Source organism: Aythya ferina (genome assembly GCF_964211825.1).
Source record: "Aythya ferina genome assembly, chromosome: 3".
In the NCBI taxonomy this organism is placed as follows: domain Eukaryota; kingdom Metazoa; phylum Chordata; class Aves; order Anseriformes; family Anatidae; genus Aythya; species Aythya ferina.
This window is the reverse complement of record NC_140298.1, coordinates 76,194,336-76,211,653: the sequence shown is the minus strand read 5'-3', so window position 1 is coordinate 76,211,653 and position 17,318 is coordinate 76,194,336. Positions and strand designations below refer to the sequence as shown.

The following is a 17,318-nucleotide window of genomic DNA, read 5'->3' as shown; positions in this document are numbered from 1 at the left end:
AAATCAAACAAGGGAGTTTCGATAGGATAAAATATCAGATTTGAACTGAGGCTGAAAATCCTGGATTTCATTTAAAGAAGACAAATAATTCACAACTGTGGAAGATCTGAGCAGACACATGTGCACCACGTATGCACAAGCCAGCTGGCATTCTGCAGCTAAGAGCCACTACTCTGAGTGATCTGACAAGAAAAAAAAATAAAAATCAGCCAGTCAGGTAGTAGTGGGACACATCTGACTCCATATCATTATGTGCCAAGGTGAGTCAGATCATGAATGGCATAGATAAGAAAAAATAAATAAATATAGATAGATAGATAGATAGATAGATAGATAGATAGATAGATAAAAGAAATTCCCGGTCACCAAATGGGTTTGGGGTAAGAGAATCTGCTGAGGACTGATGGAACTGGCCACAACAATTTTTAACAAAAGTCTGTGAAGAAGAAACATGTAGTGGGCCTTAAGAGATCCACTGGAAAAAAAAAAAAAAAAAATCACTTTTTTTTTTTTTTCCCAGAGGACAGAACCAGTAAATAGCAAAGTATTTTCAATAAGACTAATTAAGAAAATAACTAAATACATAAGCTCTGCTCCTTGTAACTCCAAAGCTGTTAAGACCTCCAGAAGAGAGAGTGACTTTTAAAATAGACTCAAAAATAAATCTGCAGCAACGTCTCAATCAGGGTATAGTCAGTGAGCCATATCTGTACTCGTACTATTAAAATGTGCTGTTGAGCAGCATTAACTCATCCAGTTAGGGAAAGAGCCACTGGGAAGAAAGAAGCACAAGGACACCACTTCAACTATTACATGAGGGCAATTTACACAACCCACATGGCATCACACGTGGTTGGGATGATAAGAAGAGCTGGGGAATATTTTCAGCTTTGCTTTTTTTTTTTTTTTAATGAAATAGCCAAGGAACCCTTGCCCACCGACTTAAAATCTTATGCTAACCAAACACTCCTAATATAAATAAATATAATAAATGATTAAATAATAAATAAAATATAAATAAACATAAATAAATCTGCAGTGTCTTTTGTTTTCAAGATCTATTGGTAATACTTTCAATCATGTTACTGTGTACTTTTCTTCCTTGACAGAGTCATCAGGTTAGTAACCTACACTTCAATCACTTTCCCTTGGGTTTATATATTCAAACAGCAAGCTCTAGTTTGCAACCAAGATGTCCAGATATTCCCATCATTTGGTTGCTAAACACAGCTGTTGAATGACTGCAAAATCCATCTCCAACGGTCATGTCTTGTTCTCTGCCAGCACTTCTCTCCTCTGGTTCGGGAAAATGATGCCACCTTGGAAAGGAAATTTTGCCTCATTCCCTGTCGTGATTTCATCTTGTCAGAATAAACTCTAATTTCATACCTTTAAATGTAATATACAAACTTGATGATAGCCAAGAAAGTGCTGCTGGGAGAACATAATGGTTACAGTCATAATGTTGGCATAAGATGCTTTGGTGCTATTAGAGGTAATTAAGACTAAAGTACAGTAATAAATAGTTTTCAGTCACTTGCAATCCAATGAGCTTTGCCCCTTAAATATGCCATATCTAGTGGGGTTTACCTTTGCAGGGGATTCTGGGTACAGAAATGCAAGAATGGAAGTAAAAGAGCATATCAACCTCACATAATATGAACCTCTTCAGTTCTGAGGGGCAAGGGAAGAGGACAGAGGGGTCTGTCACAACTTTTAATAACATCTCAAAAATCTAAGATACAGATGGAATTTCATGGGACCTCTCAAAACATCTTCAGCCTTAATTGCTACGAGAATAATTATGAGATGCCTATCTGAATGGTGAAATACAATAAAAGCTAACTTCCAATTCTTAGCTTCATGGCTAAAATTTGATTAAAGGATGTCAGCAATGGTAAAATATTGTAGCACTTTTCCTTTCTTTTATTTTCCTGCCTCTCTCTTGTACATGTAATTCCATGACCTCATTTGCTTGTTCTGAGGGACTGCAGAGAGTCTTTAACAGAAGCAATTAAAAAAAAATAAAAAATGATGAAAAGTGAGGAATAACTTAAGTGTGATGGTCTCAAAGATGCCATCTAAAGTTGAGTATGACAGCTTCATGCCAGTACTGGACACGATCCCGCAAGGGGTCAGAGATCAAATTCTAGACTCAGACTTCCTGTGATGTCAAAGAAAATGCATTTAAAAATTTCATATTTTTACTGAACAAGAGTCAAATACTTTCTTCTGGCAGCATTTCTTGCAGGTCATCTTCTGTGCCATTTGAAATCATGGGGAAGAGAGAAAGGGCAGAGCCTTTCTGCCCTTAGCTGTGTGTTAGCTGGACACTTTTAGTGAACCCTCTGAATAAGCACTGCCAGCTGTGTGCATTAGAGAGCCTTCATTATGAGAAATGAATGATCCCCTCCCTCAGGTGAAGATGGAAGGAGTTATAAAGGGTAATTCCAAAGATACTGGTAGGAAAGAGACCTAACATACCATTCATCAGCCATGGCAGAAAAGGGTGGAAGGAGTGGAGCAATGAATTCTGCAAGCTTAGAGCTTCACATTCCTGATATACTCCTGATACATTTCTACATATAGTATTTATATTAAAAAAATATATAAAAATAAATTGGATATTAGCCAAAGCTTGGATAAAGTGTGGGGTATTAGCCACATTCATCTCTTGTGTTTAGAGAAAACGTTTGAGAAAGGCTGTCACACAATCTCACTTCCTTTCTTCTACTTTGCATCCTCAAATAGGAGACCAGTCTTCAACACTAAGCTCATCGTGAAGACAAAAAGCTGGCGCCTCCCACCTCCCAGATTAGTGCCAGTACCCCAGATTAGTGCCAGTACCCTGGCTGTAGGCTTCTCTGGGAGTCAAGCGCTCTCACTTCAGGGCTGGTGAGCAATGCTCCTTAAGGAAAACTCCTCTCCTCTTTGCCGTCAGAGTCCTGCACTCCTCTCTGAGTTGCAGCACAACTTCAAAAGAAAGGGTAGGGGAAGTGTACCTTCTCTAGGACACACTACAGCAAGACAGAAGAGGTGAATTTGAATCACCTGAGACTACAAAAGTGTGTTGAACACAGCTCTACAACTTCCTGAGCAAATGCTCTAACCACAGAGCTCCTAAATAAATGGTCATTATTTCCTTCTGAGCTCTGAAAGCAAAGCATAAGACAGTCCCTTAAAGCACTGAAGACCAAGCAAAGTTTTTGCAGCTGTGAGTCACACTTTCCTCACATACTGAACTCAGAACTGCAGCCAAGTGCCAAAATCGGAGAGACAGAGAGTATTTCATACTCATGTGGTCTTCAAATGGCCAAAGCCTCTTTCCAAGCAACACTCTGGGTGTTACGAAGCCTGCTTGTGAGCCCTGGGACCTCTATGTCTTCGTCATGCTACTTACTCTAGAAAGAACATCTAACTTGGGTTTATGAATTGCATTCCCAAAGGCAAGCTTGTTAAATGTGTCTCTGGAGATCTGGATGAAAGTACTGTGTTTCAAAAGGAAGCTGTCAAGTAATGAATAAAAGTGGTCAGCACCAGAACATCGTACTGTGAAGCCCTTGTAAGGCAGGGGCACTGGCACAAACTCGCGGTGTAAAGGGCTGAATCAGTCTCAGCTGAATGTGATGCAAGATGGGCCAGCTGTTAATGGCCCCCTTATCTGTCCCACATATCTGTTAGAACATGCAGGCTAATTCTCTGTCACTAGGCAAGATGTAAGGCTACAACCAGGGTGAAATAAGTGCAGCTGGTTCATATATGTATATATATAGGAAAAGAAACAGTTGACACATTTTTTCCATGTCTTTCAGTTAATATGCACCAAATTTGCCCATTCGGAACATTTATTATAGAAAAGTGCCTTGTTCCTTGCTTACGCAAACCTCTCTCTCACTGCCTCTCATGTATCAGTTCTACCTTTCTATTAGTGCCTGATTTGTGCACAATAGCTGGGAAATGATTCCTAATCCTGCAGCTGAACCTAGAGCAGAGGCATTTTACTCTGCAGACCAGCATTTTGTTGGCATAACCACTGGATAGGACCCAACCTTACTCAGCATAGCAAAACAACTGCCTGAAGACTTGTTTTTTTTTTCTTTCCCCATTTAGCTGATGTCATCCAGGAAGTAATGCAGCTCATTTAGGAGAAAAAAATAAAAAAGGAGGGGGTGAGAAGTGTCAGCCAGCTCAGCTTGGAGTTCCCTCTAGGTGGATGTGCTGACAGAGCTATGTTGCAAGAAGCTCCTCCACTGCAAGTCCTGGTGCAAGTGGGCAGGCTTTCCACTGCCATCCTCAGGAGATTATTGCAAACACTAGGATTCATTTGTTCATGCTTCACTTGGTTTATTTGACACTCTTTGACGTGGTGACCTATCAATGGTGCTTAACTTTACAGCTGCATTTTCTGTCAGATAGAGACAGACAAAACTGAGCATGTACAAGTCTTGATTCTTCTACTCATATTTGATTTTTTTTTCCTCAAATACTCCCTGTATGTTCATATTCTTTGCAATATCTTATATGGTTCTGTCTTGGGCCTAAAGTAAATTATTGACTTAAGAAAAGGGACTTGTATGGCACTGTTGGGCTGAAGCTTTTTTTTTTCCTCACAATCTCCATTGCCCTCATCTTGTGAACAGCTTTGTGTGCCAGTAGCTTTCCATGCATGACCGGTCCCACTGAATGGCTCCCACATGACTCTGCTCGTAACTGTTTGTAACATCAGGTGTTCACAACAGGAAAGCTCTGCATACAGAATTTCAGCTTCTGTTCTGAGGAGGAGGTTATTGTTGTCCTTGGAAAGATCATCTCATCGCAGAGGCTGGAGCAGTTAACAGGTTCTGCCTTTGCATTGAAAATGCTTGTTGCTTCCCACGCGCTCAGGAAAACAGGAGGATGTCCCAAAGAGAACAATGAGGGTGGCAATGAACCTCCTGGCATTCATTTACACTTAACTCCTGGCACTTACCTCAGGCACCAAAAACACAGCAGGCTGGTGAGTTCAGAGGGCTTCCCTTTAGGCAGCTGAGACACAGGAGCAGAACCTGGGTGATGGGATTTTCAACTCCTGTATCTGCTCCTGTATTGCTGTGGCAACGTGGCAACCTAAGGAATTACTTCAGAGGGCTGAAGAAAGGCACTTATTCCAGCCAGCAGTAAATTCAGCCCCCAAATATTATCATATAAGTAGTGATGAGTTTTGCGGGCAATCTGTGAAAAATATTGTACGCCCACATATGCAGCGATTGAAACAGAATATGCTCGCTGGAGCTGAGTGGTATTTCACCATTTAGGAAGCTTTTTCATTAGTCAACTGCCTTTCAGTAGCTAAACTCCATGTTTGCCACCTGAAACGTTCCTTTAAAGCAACGCAACAACGACAAAAAAGGCACAGATTCTTATCCCCTTTTCCAAGCAGGCTGAACTCTTCAATCCGAAGCAGTTTGATCTTGGCACAGCTCTCCAGGCAGCGTTACACATTTCTGGGAAAGGCATGTCAAAATCACAAGCGTTTAAGTAAGACCTTCGTATCTAGCTGTGGGGAAACGCAACCCAGGAGAGGAAAAAAAAAAAAAAAGGATCTAGAGGAAAATCAGAGCAAAAACTAAAGGAAAAAAACTAAAGGAAATGATTGATTTTGGTGTATGCAAATTGTGGGCTGCTGATCCTTCCTTTTCAGATGTAATCCTGAAGTTTAACAGAAGCGTTTGCTCGTAGACTGGAGGGAGTTTTGCAGGACTCGGTCCAACGTTTGCATGTAACTGGCTCTCCTAAGCCTGTTTCCAATTAATCTATCTCGGGCTCTAACTTCTAAAGAGCGGGGTTTTGGGACGCAGCCTGCCTTTATTCCCGTTAAGCCAGCGGTGAACCTCCCCTTAAACTCTGCTGGGAGCGGAGCGAGGCCCGCGCCCAGCCCTTTTCCAGCCGTGCCTTTGCAGCCCGTGCGATGCCTTCTCCCTGCCCTGGGTCAAAGCCCAGCCTTCCCCCTGCCGCTGCGTGTTATTCGCCCTTTTTCCAAAGCCCCTTCAGGGAGCAGCACACCTCCGACCCCGTGCCCTGCCTGTCCGGAGGCGGCACCACAGCACCTCCGCTGCTGCACTGCCCGGGCAGGGCCCCAAAACACTTCGCGCTGCCAAACGCTGCCCCTCTCCCGGCCACCCCCGAGCGCGCCCCCGCGCGTCCCCCCCGGCGCGCCCCCGCGCCCCGCCGCCAGCCGCGGGGCGGTGGCCGCGGAGCCCCGCCCCCCTCCGCCACGCCCCGCCCCTCCTCGCCCCGCCCCCGCCGCCATTGGCCGGCCGGCGGCCCCGCCCCGCCTGGCCCCGCCCCAACGCCGCCCGGCAGTCGGGCGCGGGCGGAGCGGGGAGCGGCACCCGCGGCGGCGCCGTCCCGGCAGCATGGGCCGGGGCTGACGGACGGCGCCCGCCCCGCAGACGCCGAGCGCCGCCGGCGGGCCCGGGGAGGGAGCGAGCGAGAGGCAGGGGCAGAGGCAGGGGCAGAGCGGGGCGGGAAGTTCGCGCCGCGGCCGCCCGGGGAAACTTTCCGCCGGCGGAGAGGAGCGGAGCGGGGCGGTGCGGAGCGGAGAGGAGCGGAGCGGAGCGGGGCGCGCTGAGGCGGCGCGGGGGCCATGCCCGCCGCCAGCCTGCTGCCGCTGTTCGGTAGCGCGGCGGGGCCGGGGGCGCTGGGCGGCCCCGCGGGAGGCGGCGGCGGCGGCGGCGGAGCGGGCGGCGGGGTCCGGAAGGCGGCGGGCCCCGGCGCGTTCCGGCTGACGGAGAAGTTCGTGCTGCTGCTGGTGTTCAGCGCCTTCATCACCCTCTGCTTCGGGGCCATCTTCTTCCTGCCCGACTCCTCCAAGCTGCTCAGCGGCGTCTTCTTCCACTCGGCCGCCCTGCAGCCGCCGCCGCCGCCGCCCGGCGGGCAGCCCCGAGCCCCGCCGCAGCCCGGGGGGGGCCCGGCGGCGGCGGGCAGGGGCAGCCTGGCGCGGATCCGCGCCGACCACGAGCGGGCTCTGCGGGAGGCCAAGGAGACGCTGCAGAAGCTGCCCGAGGAGATCCGCGGGGACATCCGCCGGGACAAGGAGAAAGTCGCGCAGGACGCCCGCGGCAGGAAGGAGCCGGCCGCCTCCGGGCTGCCCCAGCGCCCTTTCCGCCCGCCCGTGGGCGCCGCGGGGCAGGAGCCCGCCGACCCCGCCGTGCGCCAGCGGAGGGCCAAGATCAAAGAGGTGGGTGGCAGCCGCCGCTCCCGGGTCCGGCCCGGGGCGGCCCCGAGCACGGCAACAGGTCGCCGGCGGCGGGGGGGAGCCCGGGGAGCGCCCCCGCCTCGCCCCGCTGCGGGATGCCCCGGCCGGAGCTGCGTGCCGGCTCCGCATCCTCCTCCTCCCTTCTTCCTTCTGCTTCTCCTCCTCCTCGCAGCCGCCGGGGCCCCCCGGCAGGAGCTGGCAGCTCCCGGCCCCGCGACGCCTTCGCACGGCTCCGCGGAGCTCGCCGGGCTTTGCCCGTGCCTCCCGGGGCAGTGGCGGGGCTCTCCCGGCCGTGCCTGCCGTGAGCAGGGCTCGCTGGGGTCCCCCGCGGCACAACGAGGCTCGTTTCTTTCTTTATTTATTAATTCTTCTTGCCGTTCAACTTCCTGTCGTTGCCGGCAGCCCGTATTTATCGAGTTGACAATTCCTGCTGCCCACGGGGATTAGTTCGTAAATTAATAAGTAGCGTGTGTTGCCCCTTCTGCGGGGATGGGAACGAGCCTCCCAAGCACGGAGTGTTTCCGTGAAACATCGTTAGCCCTGTTTAGGCTGATTTATTTTTATTGCATGTTTGCACAGAGCGGGCTGAAAAATCGGCATTGGCATCACGCGGAGCACCAAATAATAAGCTCTCACAAATCTCAAATTGTGTGCCGTGCTCTGAAGTCCTAGCATCAGTTTAACTATTTTAGCAAACTGTGCACCAGTCATAAGCAGTAGATGCCGACACAAAGGTGTTCAGAAGAGGGAAGCTCTCACGAATGCACAGTACAGATCACATCCTGAAGTGTGCAGAGACTGTGTTCTCACTGCTTGCAGCCTCTCAGCCTCCCTGAGGCATCCAGAACAATTAGAAATACCAACAAACTGTGTTTCTGGTTATCTTGAATTGCCATGTACAAGTATTTGAGAGTAGCATAATGAAGCTTCAGACCTGATGTATGACAGTCTGTAGAACAGAGGAGTGCAACAAGTAAATAAGCAGGAGGAGGAAGATAAAACTTGAGTATACTTCTTATTTTGCTGGTCTAGCACCATGCCAACTACCCCAGTGATCTTCTATTCTATTTGTACGCAAGTGTGTAAGCGTGCACACACTTGCACCCTTGTGCATGTTAGATGTAAGTGTGCACACGCATACATATGTGCCCCGGGACCTCTTCCTTTTCTTTCTCCCTTTCCATCCTATCGCTCTTCTTTCTCCTCTGCTTCTACCCGGGAACCACCGACAGTACAATAACCCCCCAGACCAGATGTTTGGCAATTGTAAGCATAGGAAATGATGACAGAGAGACTGCATTTAGTTTCCAGATCTTTATTTTTCCTTTTTATCTCAGTATCATTCCTTAATATTGTGTGTTGTTTCTGGGAGTTTTCTTTCCTCCCGATCCAGTGTGTGAACTTATCATGTTGTTCACTCAATTGCTTTTGCGTTTCTGCAGTACCTTGACCTATCTGATTTTTCTTTCTTTGAAGAATACTTTTTTTTTTCCTGGCCTTAGAACAGCGTTTCCTATTTTCTGTTAACTTGTTTCATATGTTGGACTTAAGGTTGCTCTTTTCCCTGTCTTGTTCACCTTTTTGTGTACATGCTTTACTGTTAAGCTGGAATTCTGATCAGCGGGCTTCTTAGAAATTGTTTTAAATTGTAACTTTCAGAAGGGTGTGCTACCTACTGCACTGTACGTGCACAGAAAGGGTGGAACCTACCCGTTAAAGCTCCTCTCCTTGTGCCTGGTTGTTGCCTGCTGGAGGTGTAAACTGGACAAATCTTTCTGCCTTCACACCCTTTTGAGCCTGGAATTTACACCTGCCATGGCATGATGTATGTCGTAGGGTTAGGACTCAAAACTTGAAACTAGTTATGAGGATGCTTCTGGCAGAAGGAAGCAGGCTACTTTGTAAGAAATGAATGTGAATGAGTAAGGCTGTGCTTCCCCGTGTTTCTGTCCTCAAAGAGCTCTGCATTGTCAACAGGGCAATGTAAAGGTGAGGGCGGAGAGAGCTGAAAGGGAGCGTGTAGCATTTCTTAACAAAGTTTTGTTATAGAAACTTCAACCTTTTTTTTTCTTTTTCTGTGGCACATTTAAAAAACAAAAAGTGAAACTTGAAAGAGGTGGGAATATAAAGATTCATGAGCTTTATTTAGTATTGAAACAAACACGGTATGACGGAGAGCTAGAAAAACATAAAAGTTTCTACTAGCTTATCGAGTGAGCAAAGGTCTCGTTAAAGAAAAACAAAGCAGAAGTAGAGATCTTGTTTTGTTGCTGCCTTCTGCTCAGAGAGAACAACCCTGCTGTCCTCAGTGTCCGCATGTGGCAGCCACCCCGTGGAGTTGCACCTGCGAGGCCTGCCTGCCTGCAGGCCTGCCCCTATGGCATGGGGCCTGGGCCTGAGACCCTGCTGTGTGCTGCGATGCCCCTCATGTTCTCCTTCTGGTGATGAACTGCAGGCAGACATTGGAAGAGGGTCTGGCGGTGCTGCCTGCAGCAGGGTTTGCCCAATACTTCCTGTTGTAAAACCTCTGTCAGTCACTTGTGACTGCTGCGTCTTCTACTGGCTGACCTGACGTTGCCTGCGCTGTGCATCTTTGTCAGGCTGTGTTTTGGGAAGGCTTGAGCATGGAGGCCCGGCTGCTTTTGAGGCTATCAGTGAAGTTGTGTTTTGTTGGCACTTGCGTTCTTCACACAGTTTCACTGATGCTGTGGTGTCTCCATGACTCAGAGCAGGGTCTGGGTACACGTTACGCCCCACTCTGGTTTCTCTTTTGGTGTCACGATAGGAGCCCTGGGTTGCAAGTGAGGAGGTTGTGGTTTGTTCTTGCTTCTCCACTTCTGATCTGAGAGGTGGCCCCTCCTTTGAGCAAGTCCTTCCTGTGATACCTGTTCCCCATCTGTAAGGAAAGGGGAGTGGAAGGTGGTGATGACTTCCATTCAAACAAGCAGAAATTTTTGCAGTCTGTGCTATTGTCCTGTTGGTTGTGCCTGGAGATCAGAAATAACAGGGAGAATAACATCAAAGACTTGCAGGTGCAACATCAGTTTGGGACAGCAGCAGCTTGATGTGAACAAAAGCAGTGTTTAGCAGAGGACAAGTAGTGGAGACAGGCCATGAAGGCAGGAGATGCACTGTTTCAATTGGGGAAATCTGACTTTGAATCTTTTTTAAGTCTTATTCCTTGCTTTTCAAAAGGAAAAAAACAATTGAATTATTTAGGCATTAGGATAATAACAAACTGAACTCTTTTATTTCAGAGAAAAGGAATAGAAAACAATGAGTGAGCTTGCTCAGGTACTAGAAGCGATATAATCATATTAGGGCTAATTAATCCTGCTGAGCAGCAAGCTATTGGTGTTGGTAGCGCACCATACTAATGCAGCTGTGCTGTTCCTGCACAAGACAGCTAGCTTGGAGCCTGCACACATTATTGTATGGTGCTGTTCAGACATGTGTTCAGGGTAAAAGCCTTCTTGGAAAACTGGGGCCTGATGTCTGTAATCCATGGTCATGCTATCTGTTCCTCACAGTATTCCCAATGCTTGCACAGCTCTCAGCTGTTGCAGTCATTGAGTAGAAGTGCTGAAGAGGGGAGTTTTATTCACTGGGCCTATGGTCATTCCTGAGCATCAGTCCTTTGTGCTAGATGTTGTCACAAGGCAGCAAAACAGACTCGGCAGCTGGAGATTACTTCATGCTGTCTTTATAGAAAGAACTCCTTTAAAGTTGTGTTGACAGTGTGATTCTGGAGCTTCCTAAGTCGTAAATATTAATTTTGTGGTAGCTTCATCATATTAGGCAAGAAGTCTCAGCGGCATTGCAAGGAAGTTCAGAAATATCTGGAGGAAAGGATACTTTTGAGCATGGAAATAATCAGAGGTCTAATATGCACTTGTCATAGCAGCACTTGGGTATAATTGTAACTTGTAACTCTCCAGTAACAAGGAGGACTGGTGGTGAAATGCCAGGGAGTATCTTGCTGCTGACGAGGGGTGCTCAGCCCCGTGCTCCCTCCTGCACACTTGCAGCTTTCTTGCTGGCTGCTGTTCTGCTGTTGCTCTGGGGGGCTGGTGAATGTTTTGAGAGGTTTTTACTTTTTATTGACTTCTGTGAGGCAAGGAGAGTTCACTAATACTTCTGGCTGTCAAAAGAAGAGGGGAAATCCCTTCTTGCTGCTTATTCATGCCTGCCTTCTCCCCTTGTCTCCTTTGCACTGACTCCTCTGGAGCCCTCTGAAAACAGCTTCAGCTCACTAAGCTGGTAGAAAAGTGACAGAGCAAAAAAAGGTGGATAAGTTTTATGCCATGTTGCTGAGTTGAAGGCAATCAGGGAAGGGTCCACTCAATGGCAGCTTGGGCTGTGGTAAGGGAACAGTGCTAGGTGGATGAAGGAGGTATGAAACTTCTCCTTTCAGTTATCTTAAGGGACTGGCTTCTCTGTTAAATGTGAATCTGTAACGTGACATTTGCAGAGCAGAGGTTCAACCTCCTGTAGCAGGCGGAAGTGCTGCACTTCAGTAGGGTGTTGCCTCTCGACCTCTTTTCTCAGAACAGAAAAAAGGAAAAGAAATACAAGAGCAGTAATTACTGAGCCCTCTAACTCCTGCAGGCTGAAATTCCAGGTGCTTGTACTAGGAAAAGAAGGTTGTGGGGGCCTTCCTAGGACGTGGGTGGGGAAGAAGTAAACTAGTGCTGTTCGAGTATGGAATGGTTTGGGTTTCGAACACAAAAAGCCACATTTCCTGATGGTACAGTTTCTTAAGAACAAGATGCAGTTATGAGCAAGGGGCCTTGGCATATAGTGAGTAAGCAAGGTGGTGATTTCTGGCAACATGCCGATGATGCAATGTATTTCTAAAGAAGCTTTCTTAAATTTTGACCTTAATGCTGACATCTTGCAGCTGTCATTCAGTTTCTCAAAGGAGTTTAAAATTAATTTATTTACTTACCTTTAATATTTCAGTAGTTTTATATCTGTTAGTTCTTTTTCCACGTTTTACAGTGCCTTCCTTACTAACAAATATTGCTTTTTGTTTTTTTGTAATGGTTTTATAAAAGACACTGAGGAGGTGAGTTGACTACCTAAATGCAGGGAGTCCAATATGGTGTGTAGGTGTCTTACTCCCTAAGTTAAGGGTATTCTCCCTGGGTTTGTTGGGAGATCTATGCTCTTGTGAAGGGGCAGGGATTATTTTAGGGCATATAACATCACAAAATGGTAAGCTAAGCAGCTTACTTAGGGATGTAGTGACACTACAAGATCACGGAATGGCTTGGGTTGGAAGGGACCTTAAAGACCATCCAGTCCCAACCCCTGCCATAGGCAGGGACACCTCCCACCAGACCAGGCTTCCCAAAGCCCCATCCAGCCTGGCCTTGAACACCTCCAGGGATGGGGCATCCACAGCTTTTCTGAGCAACCAGCGCCTCACCACCATCACAGTAATGAATTTTTTCCTTATATCTAATCTAAATCTCCTCTATCTTAGTTTAAAACCACTACCCCTTGTTTTATTGCTACACTCCCTGAAAATGAGTCCCTCCCCAGCTTTCCTTTAGGCCCCCTTTAGGAACTGTAAGGCCGTTGTAAGGTCTCCCTGGAGCTGTATCTTCTCCAGGCTGAACAACCAAAACTCCCTCATCCCCTCTTCATAAGAGAGGTGCTCCAGCTCCTTGATTATCATCTTTGGGTCCGTTCTTTGGACTCACTGTAGACAAAGAGAAGCTTCATCTGAATCACTGAGGGCATGATTCAGTGACTCTTCAGCAATCTCTTCACACCCTGTGCAGAGCTAGTTGGACCTGCCAACCAGGCAGAAATCTACCCACGCGTTTGTTGAGTTTGTTGCTGGAGGGGATAGGGAGCTGAAATGGCCTATCAGTGGTCTGAGCATGGAGGAGAAAAGCAGTGGACCACTGCTAAGGCAATGAGTTTGAAACTGGGAAGAGGTGGGGAACAAAGTGGAGGCTGTAGAGGCATCTTTTTGTTTACAAGACGTGAAGTAAGGTATGCCTTTGCCAAATTAACATCCTTTCTGTTAAGGTCTTTTTAGGGGATGTTGTTTCAGGTGAGTCGTTTTTGGCTGCTTTTTTATCAGTTATGAGATAGAGGGGTATTCTGGTGCATGACAGTGTGCACACTTGACCAGGATAGGGTGTGTCTCCAGGGGCAGTTCATGTATGGGCAGCCTTACCCATACATGCTTTATGTCAACTAACCAAGAGGAATATTAAGCTTTCCTGTTCAGCCTTGGTCTACGTTCTCAGCAGGTAAATTTAACAAAGCTCACTGGTTGTTCTATGTATCCTTAGAGTGGATTCTTAGAATTCTGGGAAAATGAAAAGGCTTTAAACATGCAGTGGAAAACATCTGGCTTTCAAAAAAAAAATCAACCACGTGATTAATTCTTTAACTGAAAACCATGTGCACGTTTTATGCAAAGGCAAAACCTGAATTCCAGATGCACAGGACTCCTTTTATGAAAGCTAAATAAGGTGATGAAAAGGGGTGAGGTAAAGCTTAAAATGGAATGTCTCCTGCATTTTGGCAGAAGTTATATTCTCCTGGTGATAATTTCGTATTTTACATTAGTACAGAAAACCTATGGCAGCCATTTAGCATAGAGAAATGAAGTAAATCATAATGTTGGTGAGTACAATTGCTTAAGGCTGTAATTCTGTGCTGTGGGCAAAATGAAGCAGAAAAACTCCACCTGTTTATTAAAATCAACTATTAAGGCTGAAAAATGTCTATCTCATTCAAGCAGAAAAAAAATTCTAAGGGTAGTAGACAGTCAGGCTTTGATAGCTTCCTTGGATGTTAATTAAAGCACAGATCTATGAAAAGAGAATCATGGACAGACAGAAGACAGCACTTCTTGCAATTAACTGCATTTCGTAGGCACTTGTGTGACTGTTGGACAGACACCTTGTTGTTAAAGCTGTCTTAAATGTACTGCTGTAACAATTCTGTAGTGTAGTCACTTTTTCTGTTTTATTTTTTTCCTAGTTTAGGGAGCCAGAGTAGGTGTGAATTCCTGTGGTTTTATTCTCAAATAGAATGCCTTAACAAGTAGTTCCTTTATTTACCCATTAAACAATAAATTTGTCTTCCTATTTGTCTTCCTAACTTATTTGGCAGAATAAGGGTCTACTACTTCAGGAAAGTATTCAGTGTTTGATTCAGTGTTTGCTGCTATCTAAGAGTACAGCACTTCTCTGGCAATAAACTGCAGTCTGAAATGGTACAGTGATGCTAAAACATTCTGGTTGTGTGCTTTTCTGGTAACAAACTCCTCTTTTCAGAAGCATCTATATATAAAGTATGCTTTAGACACTGAGGTTTGAAGAATTTAGTAGTCTATTTTTAAGTTATTTCTAAAACTAAGCTTATAAAATGGAGAAAATAATTGTTTAGATGGGCCTAGGAATTAAGCAATATGGGCAGTGTACCAGATAGTCAATGTACCGTTCTTTCTTTTGTGTGAAAACCTCCTTTATCCAAGAAATTTCTTTTTTTTAAGCATGTGATAAAAGAATGTGTGCAGACTCATAAGAAGCATCTTCCTATTTTCCATCACTTTCTATAATCAAGCCTGTCATGAAAACATAATTGGCAAGTAATAAAGCACATGCTTGCCCAAAACAGATTAAGTGAAACCTTTTTCAGAACTGTGGTTAATCCCTCTTGCAACAGAAGGCTTGGCAGCCTCGCCGCCAGAGTCCAGCAGCCACTGTGAGAGAGGAGCTTGCTCTGCAGGGGTGGGAGGGGTCCTTTTTTTTTTTTTTTTTTTTTTGACGGAAGGCAGGTAGGGTAGTAAAACTCCAGGTTTGCCTCTCTTGCATCTTGAAATCGTCAGTTTGAACTCTGTAGTAACCTAGAAATACTTGCATGAAATACCGTGACAATTGGCTGTAACTTCATGCAGTAAGCTGATTGGATTTTATAGCTGGTGTTTATGAACATAGAGGTATTGCTCATTCTGATGCCTCTAATTTTAAAGGCTTTTCAAACAGATTGGATGAGCATATAACCTGCTGTTACATTCTTACAACTGGTAAACATTGCAAGCCTTTGTGGGAACACTGAGGTGTGTAGTTTCTTACACAAAGGTAACTGCAAGTGTAAAATCTACTTTCATTTGTCCTCCTGCTCTCTCTTGGAACCTATATGTACCTTGGCTTAGAAATAAAGTGGATTGTAAGTCTGACTTCTAAGAAACTTGGACCCTTTTTAATGCAGGTATCTAGTAAGGTAAGAAAAAACATGAAGATGGAAAGAGACAGTAGGCAATTTTGAGCGAAGGACCAAAATGATGCAGTGCGAGAAAAGAGCTAGTAGCTGTGGAGCATCTGGCTGTTACAAGACTTCCTGTGTGCTCTTCAAAAATTCTTTCAGAAGAATCAACTCTTTTCTCTGATGCTGGGCAGAAACAGGAGCTACAATTTCAGTGTAAAAGCATGCAGCTTTGCAGTTCTCGTGTTAAGGTATATATTGCTTCCACTTAGGTTAGAGGCAGTTCTGTGTATCATCTATAAGAATAAAGTTGGAAGGAAAGAACATCTGATACTTTCTTCCAGGATTTTGCATCATCTGACTTGTGTAGAGGTAATCTTATTGCTTGGCAACATAAAAGCTCTTTTTTCCATTATTTATTCAAAGCCAGTCTGTGCTTTTAAAACATTGCAATAAAATTGCATTCGATCAGTGTGGATTGCTTCTTTAATTAGTATTCCAACCACTGCGAGGCTATTTTTTTAAAAAAGTATCTGCATATTTTCTTTCGCTTGGTTCACTGCATAATAAACATCTTTGTGCCTTTTGAAATTTCTTTTGTTCAGGGGCTGCTTTCTTCCAAGGAAATAGAAAGTAGCTCGTGTAAAAGAATCCCAAGCTTAAAAAAAACAACAAAACATTTTGCTTTCAAAGTGTAGCACTCAAGGAGGTAGTAATTTTACTATTCCCTGATAGACACACACAGATGCAGACCCAGTCTTTAACTCCACTGTCAGTTTTCTCACTGCCTTTGAGCACTGACATCTGTTGTTGCACTGAATGGTGATACTAATGATAAAGCTTTGCCCGTACTGCTGTCTGCAGGGAAATGTGCTGCTTGTTACTGTGGTTATAGTTCTCCACCCATCTGTGATTCTGAGAATTGCACTTCAAATTTTGTGTTGGACCTAGACAGTAATAGTAAATTCTTTAAACTGAAGCTTAAAGAAGAGAAAAAGATGTTAATAACTTTCAGTGGTGGAGTCACCCCCCTCATCTCCCACCCAATCATGCAACAGAAAACCTAATCGCCATTTAGAGAGTGGGAGAGTTGGACTTGTTATGCATTTAAAAAATCGTGCTATTTCAAAGCTGTGTGTTGCTTTTTTTTTGTTCTGGTGAGATTGTCTGAGGAACTGCCACAGGAAAAAAAAACAACTGTGCTATGTAACGATAAACTGCAAGCTGACTGATATTTTTATGTCTTATTCTGTAAAGCTCTAGGGTATGTGTGGCACTGAACCTGAACCGACTCTTCGTAGAAGTGTGTGCGATCCTGTCAAGGGCTAAAGTGACATCACAGATCAAAAAGGGCATTTCAAAAAATGACCTTTTTGAAGAAAAGCCCTTAAGCCTCTTCATTCAGTTACGCTAAAAATTCACTGTATTCATATTTAGAGAGAGACAAAGATATATTCGGATCTATCTCCATATGTACGTTTTACAGTACAGCCAAATACTCTGGGCAGTTGGTAAATGATAAATTAAATGATAAAAAACATTGGAATCGAGCAAAGAATTTCCTGAATTTCAGTAACCAGATTTGGACAAGTCATTGCAGACAGTAGATACATGGTGAGAAAATTTTCAAACTTACTGGAAATTGTTATTTTATGCAGTCTGGTCATCTGAAAGTGTCCTGGAGGCATGGCTGATCTGCATTTATGTGTGCTTTAGTTTTTGTTTGTTATTTTTCCAAGCCTTCTGCTTACCATATAATTTTCTCATTCAGAAAGAGAGAGAGGGAGATTCAGACTTGCCACTGCACCTCTGGAAGCATGTGGTCAATCTGCAGGGCTGTCTTCAA

The 17,318-nt window shown here is 45.3% G+C and overlaps 1 protein-coding gene across 1 annotated transcript in view; it reads left to right on the top strand.

The window, feature by feature from the left end:
* The first annotated feature begins 6,404 nt into the window (after nucleotides 1-6,404).
* MAN1A1 (mannosidase alpha class 1A member 1) overlaps nucleotides 6,405-17,318 on the top strand; it is a 142,429-nt gene continuing 131,515 nt past the window's right edge. The window contains exon 1 of the mRNA XM_084516208.1: nucleotides 6,405-7,219. Coding sequence (XP_084372334.1) covers nucleotides 6,626-7,219 — 594 coding nt within the window. The 5' untranslated portion in view covers nucleotides 6,405-6,625. The remainder of the gene's footprint in view (nucleotides 7,220-17,318) is intronic.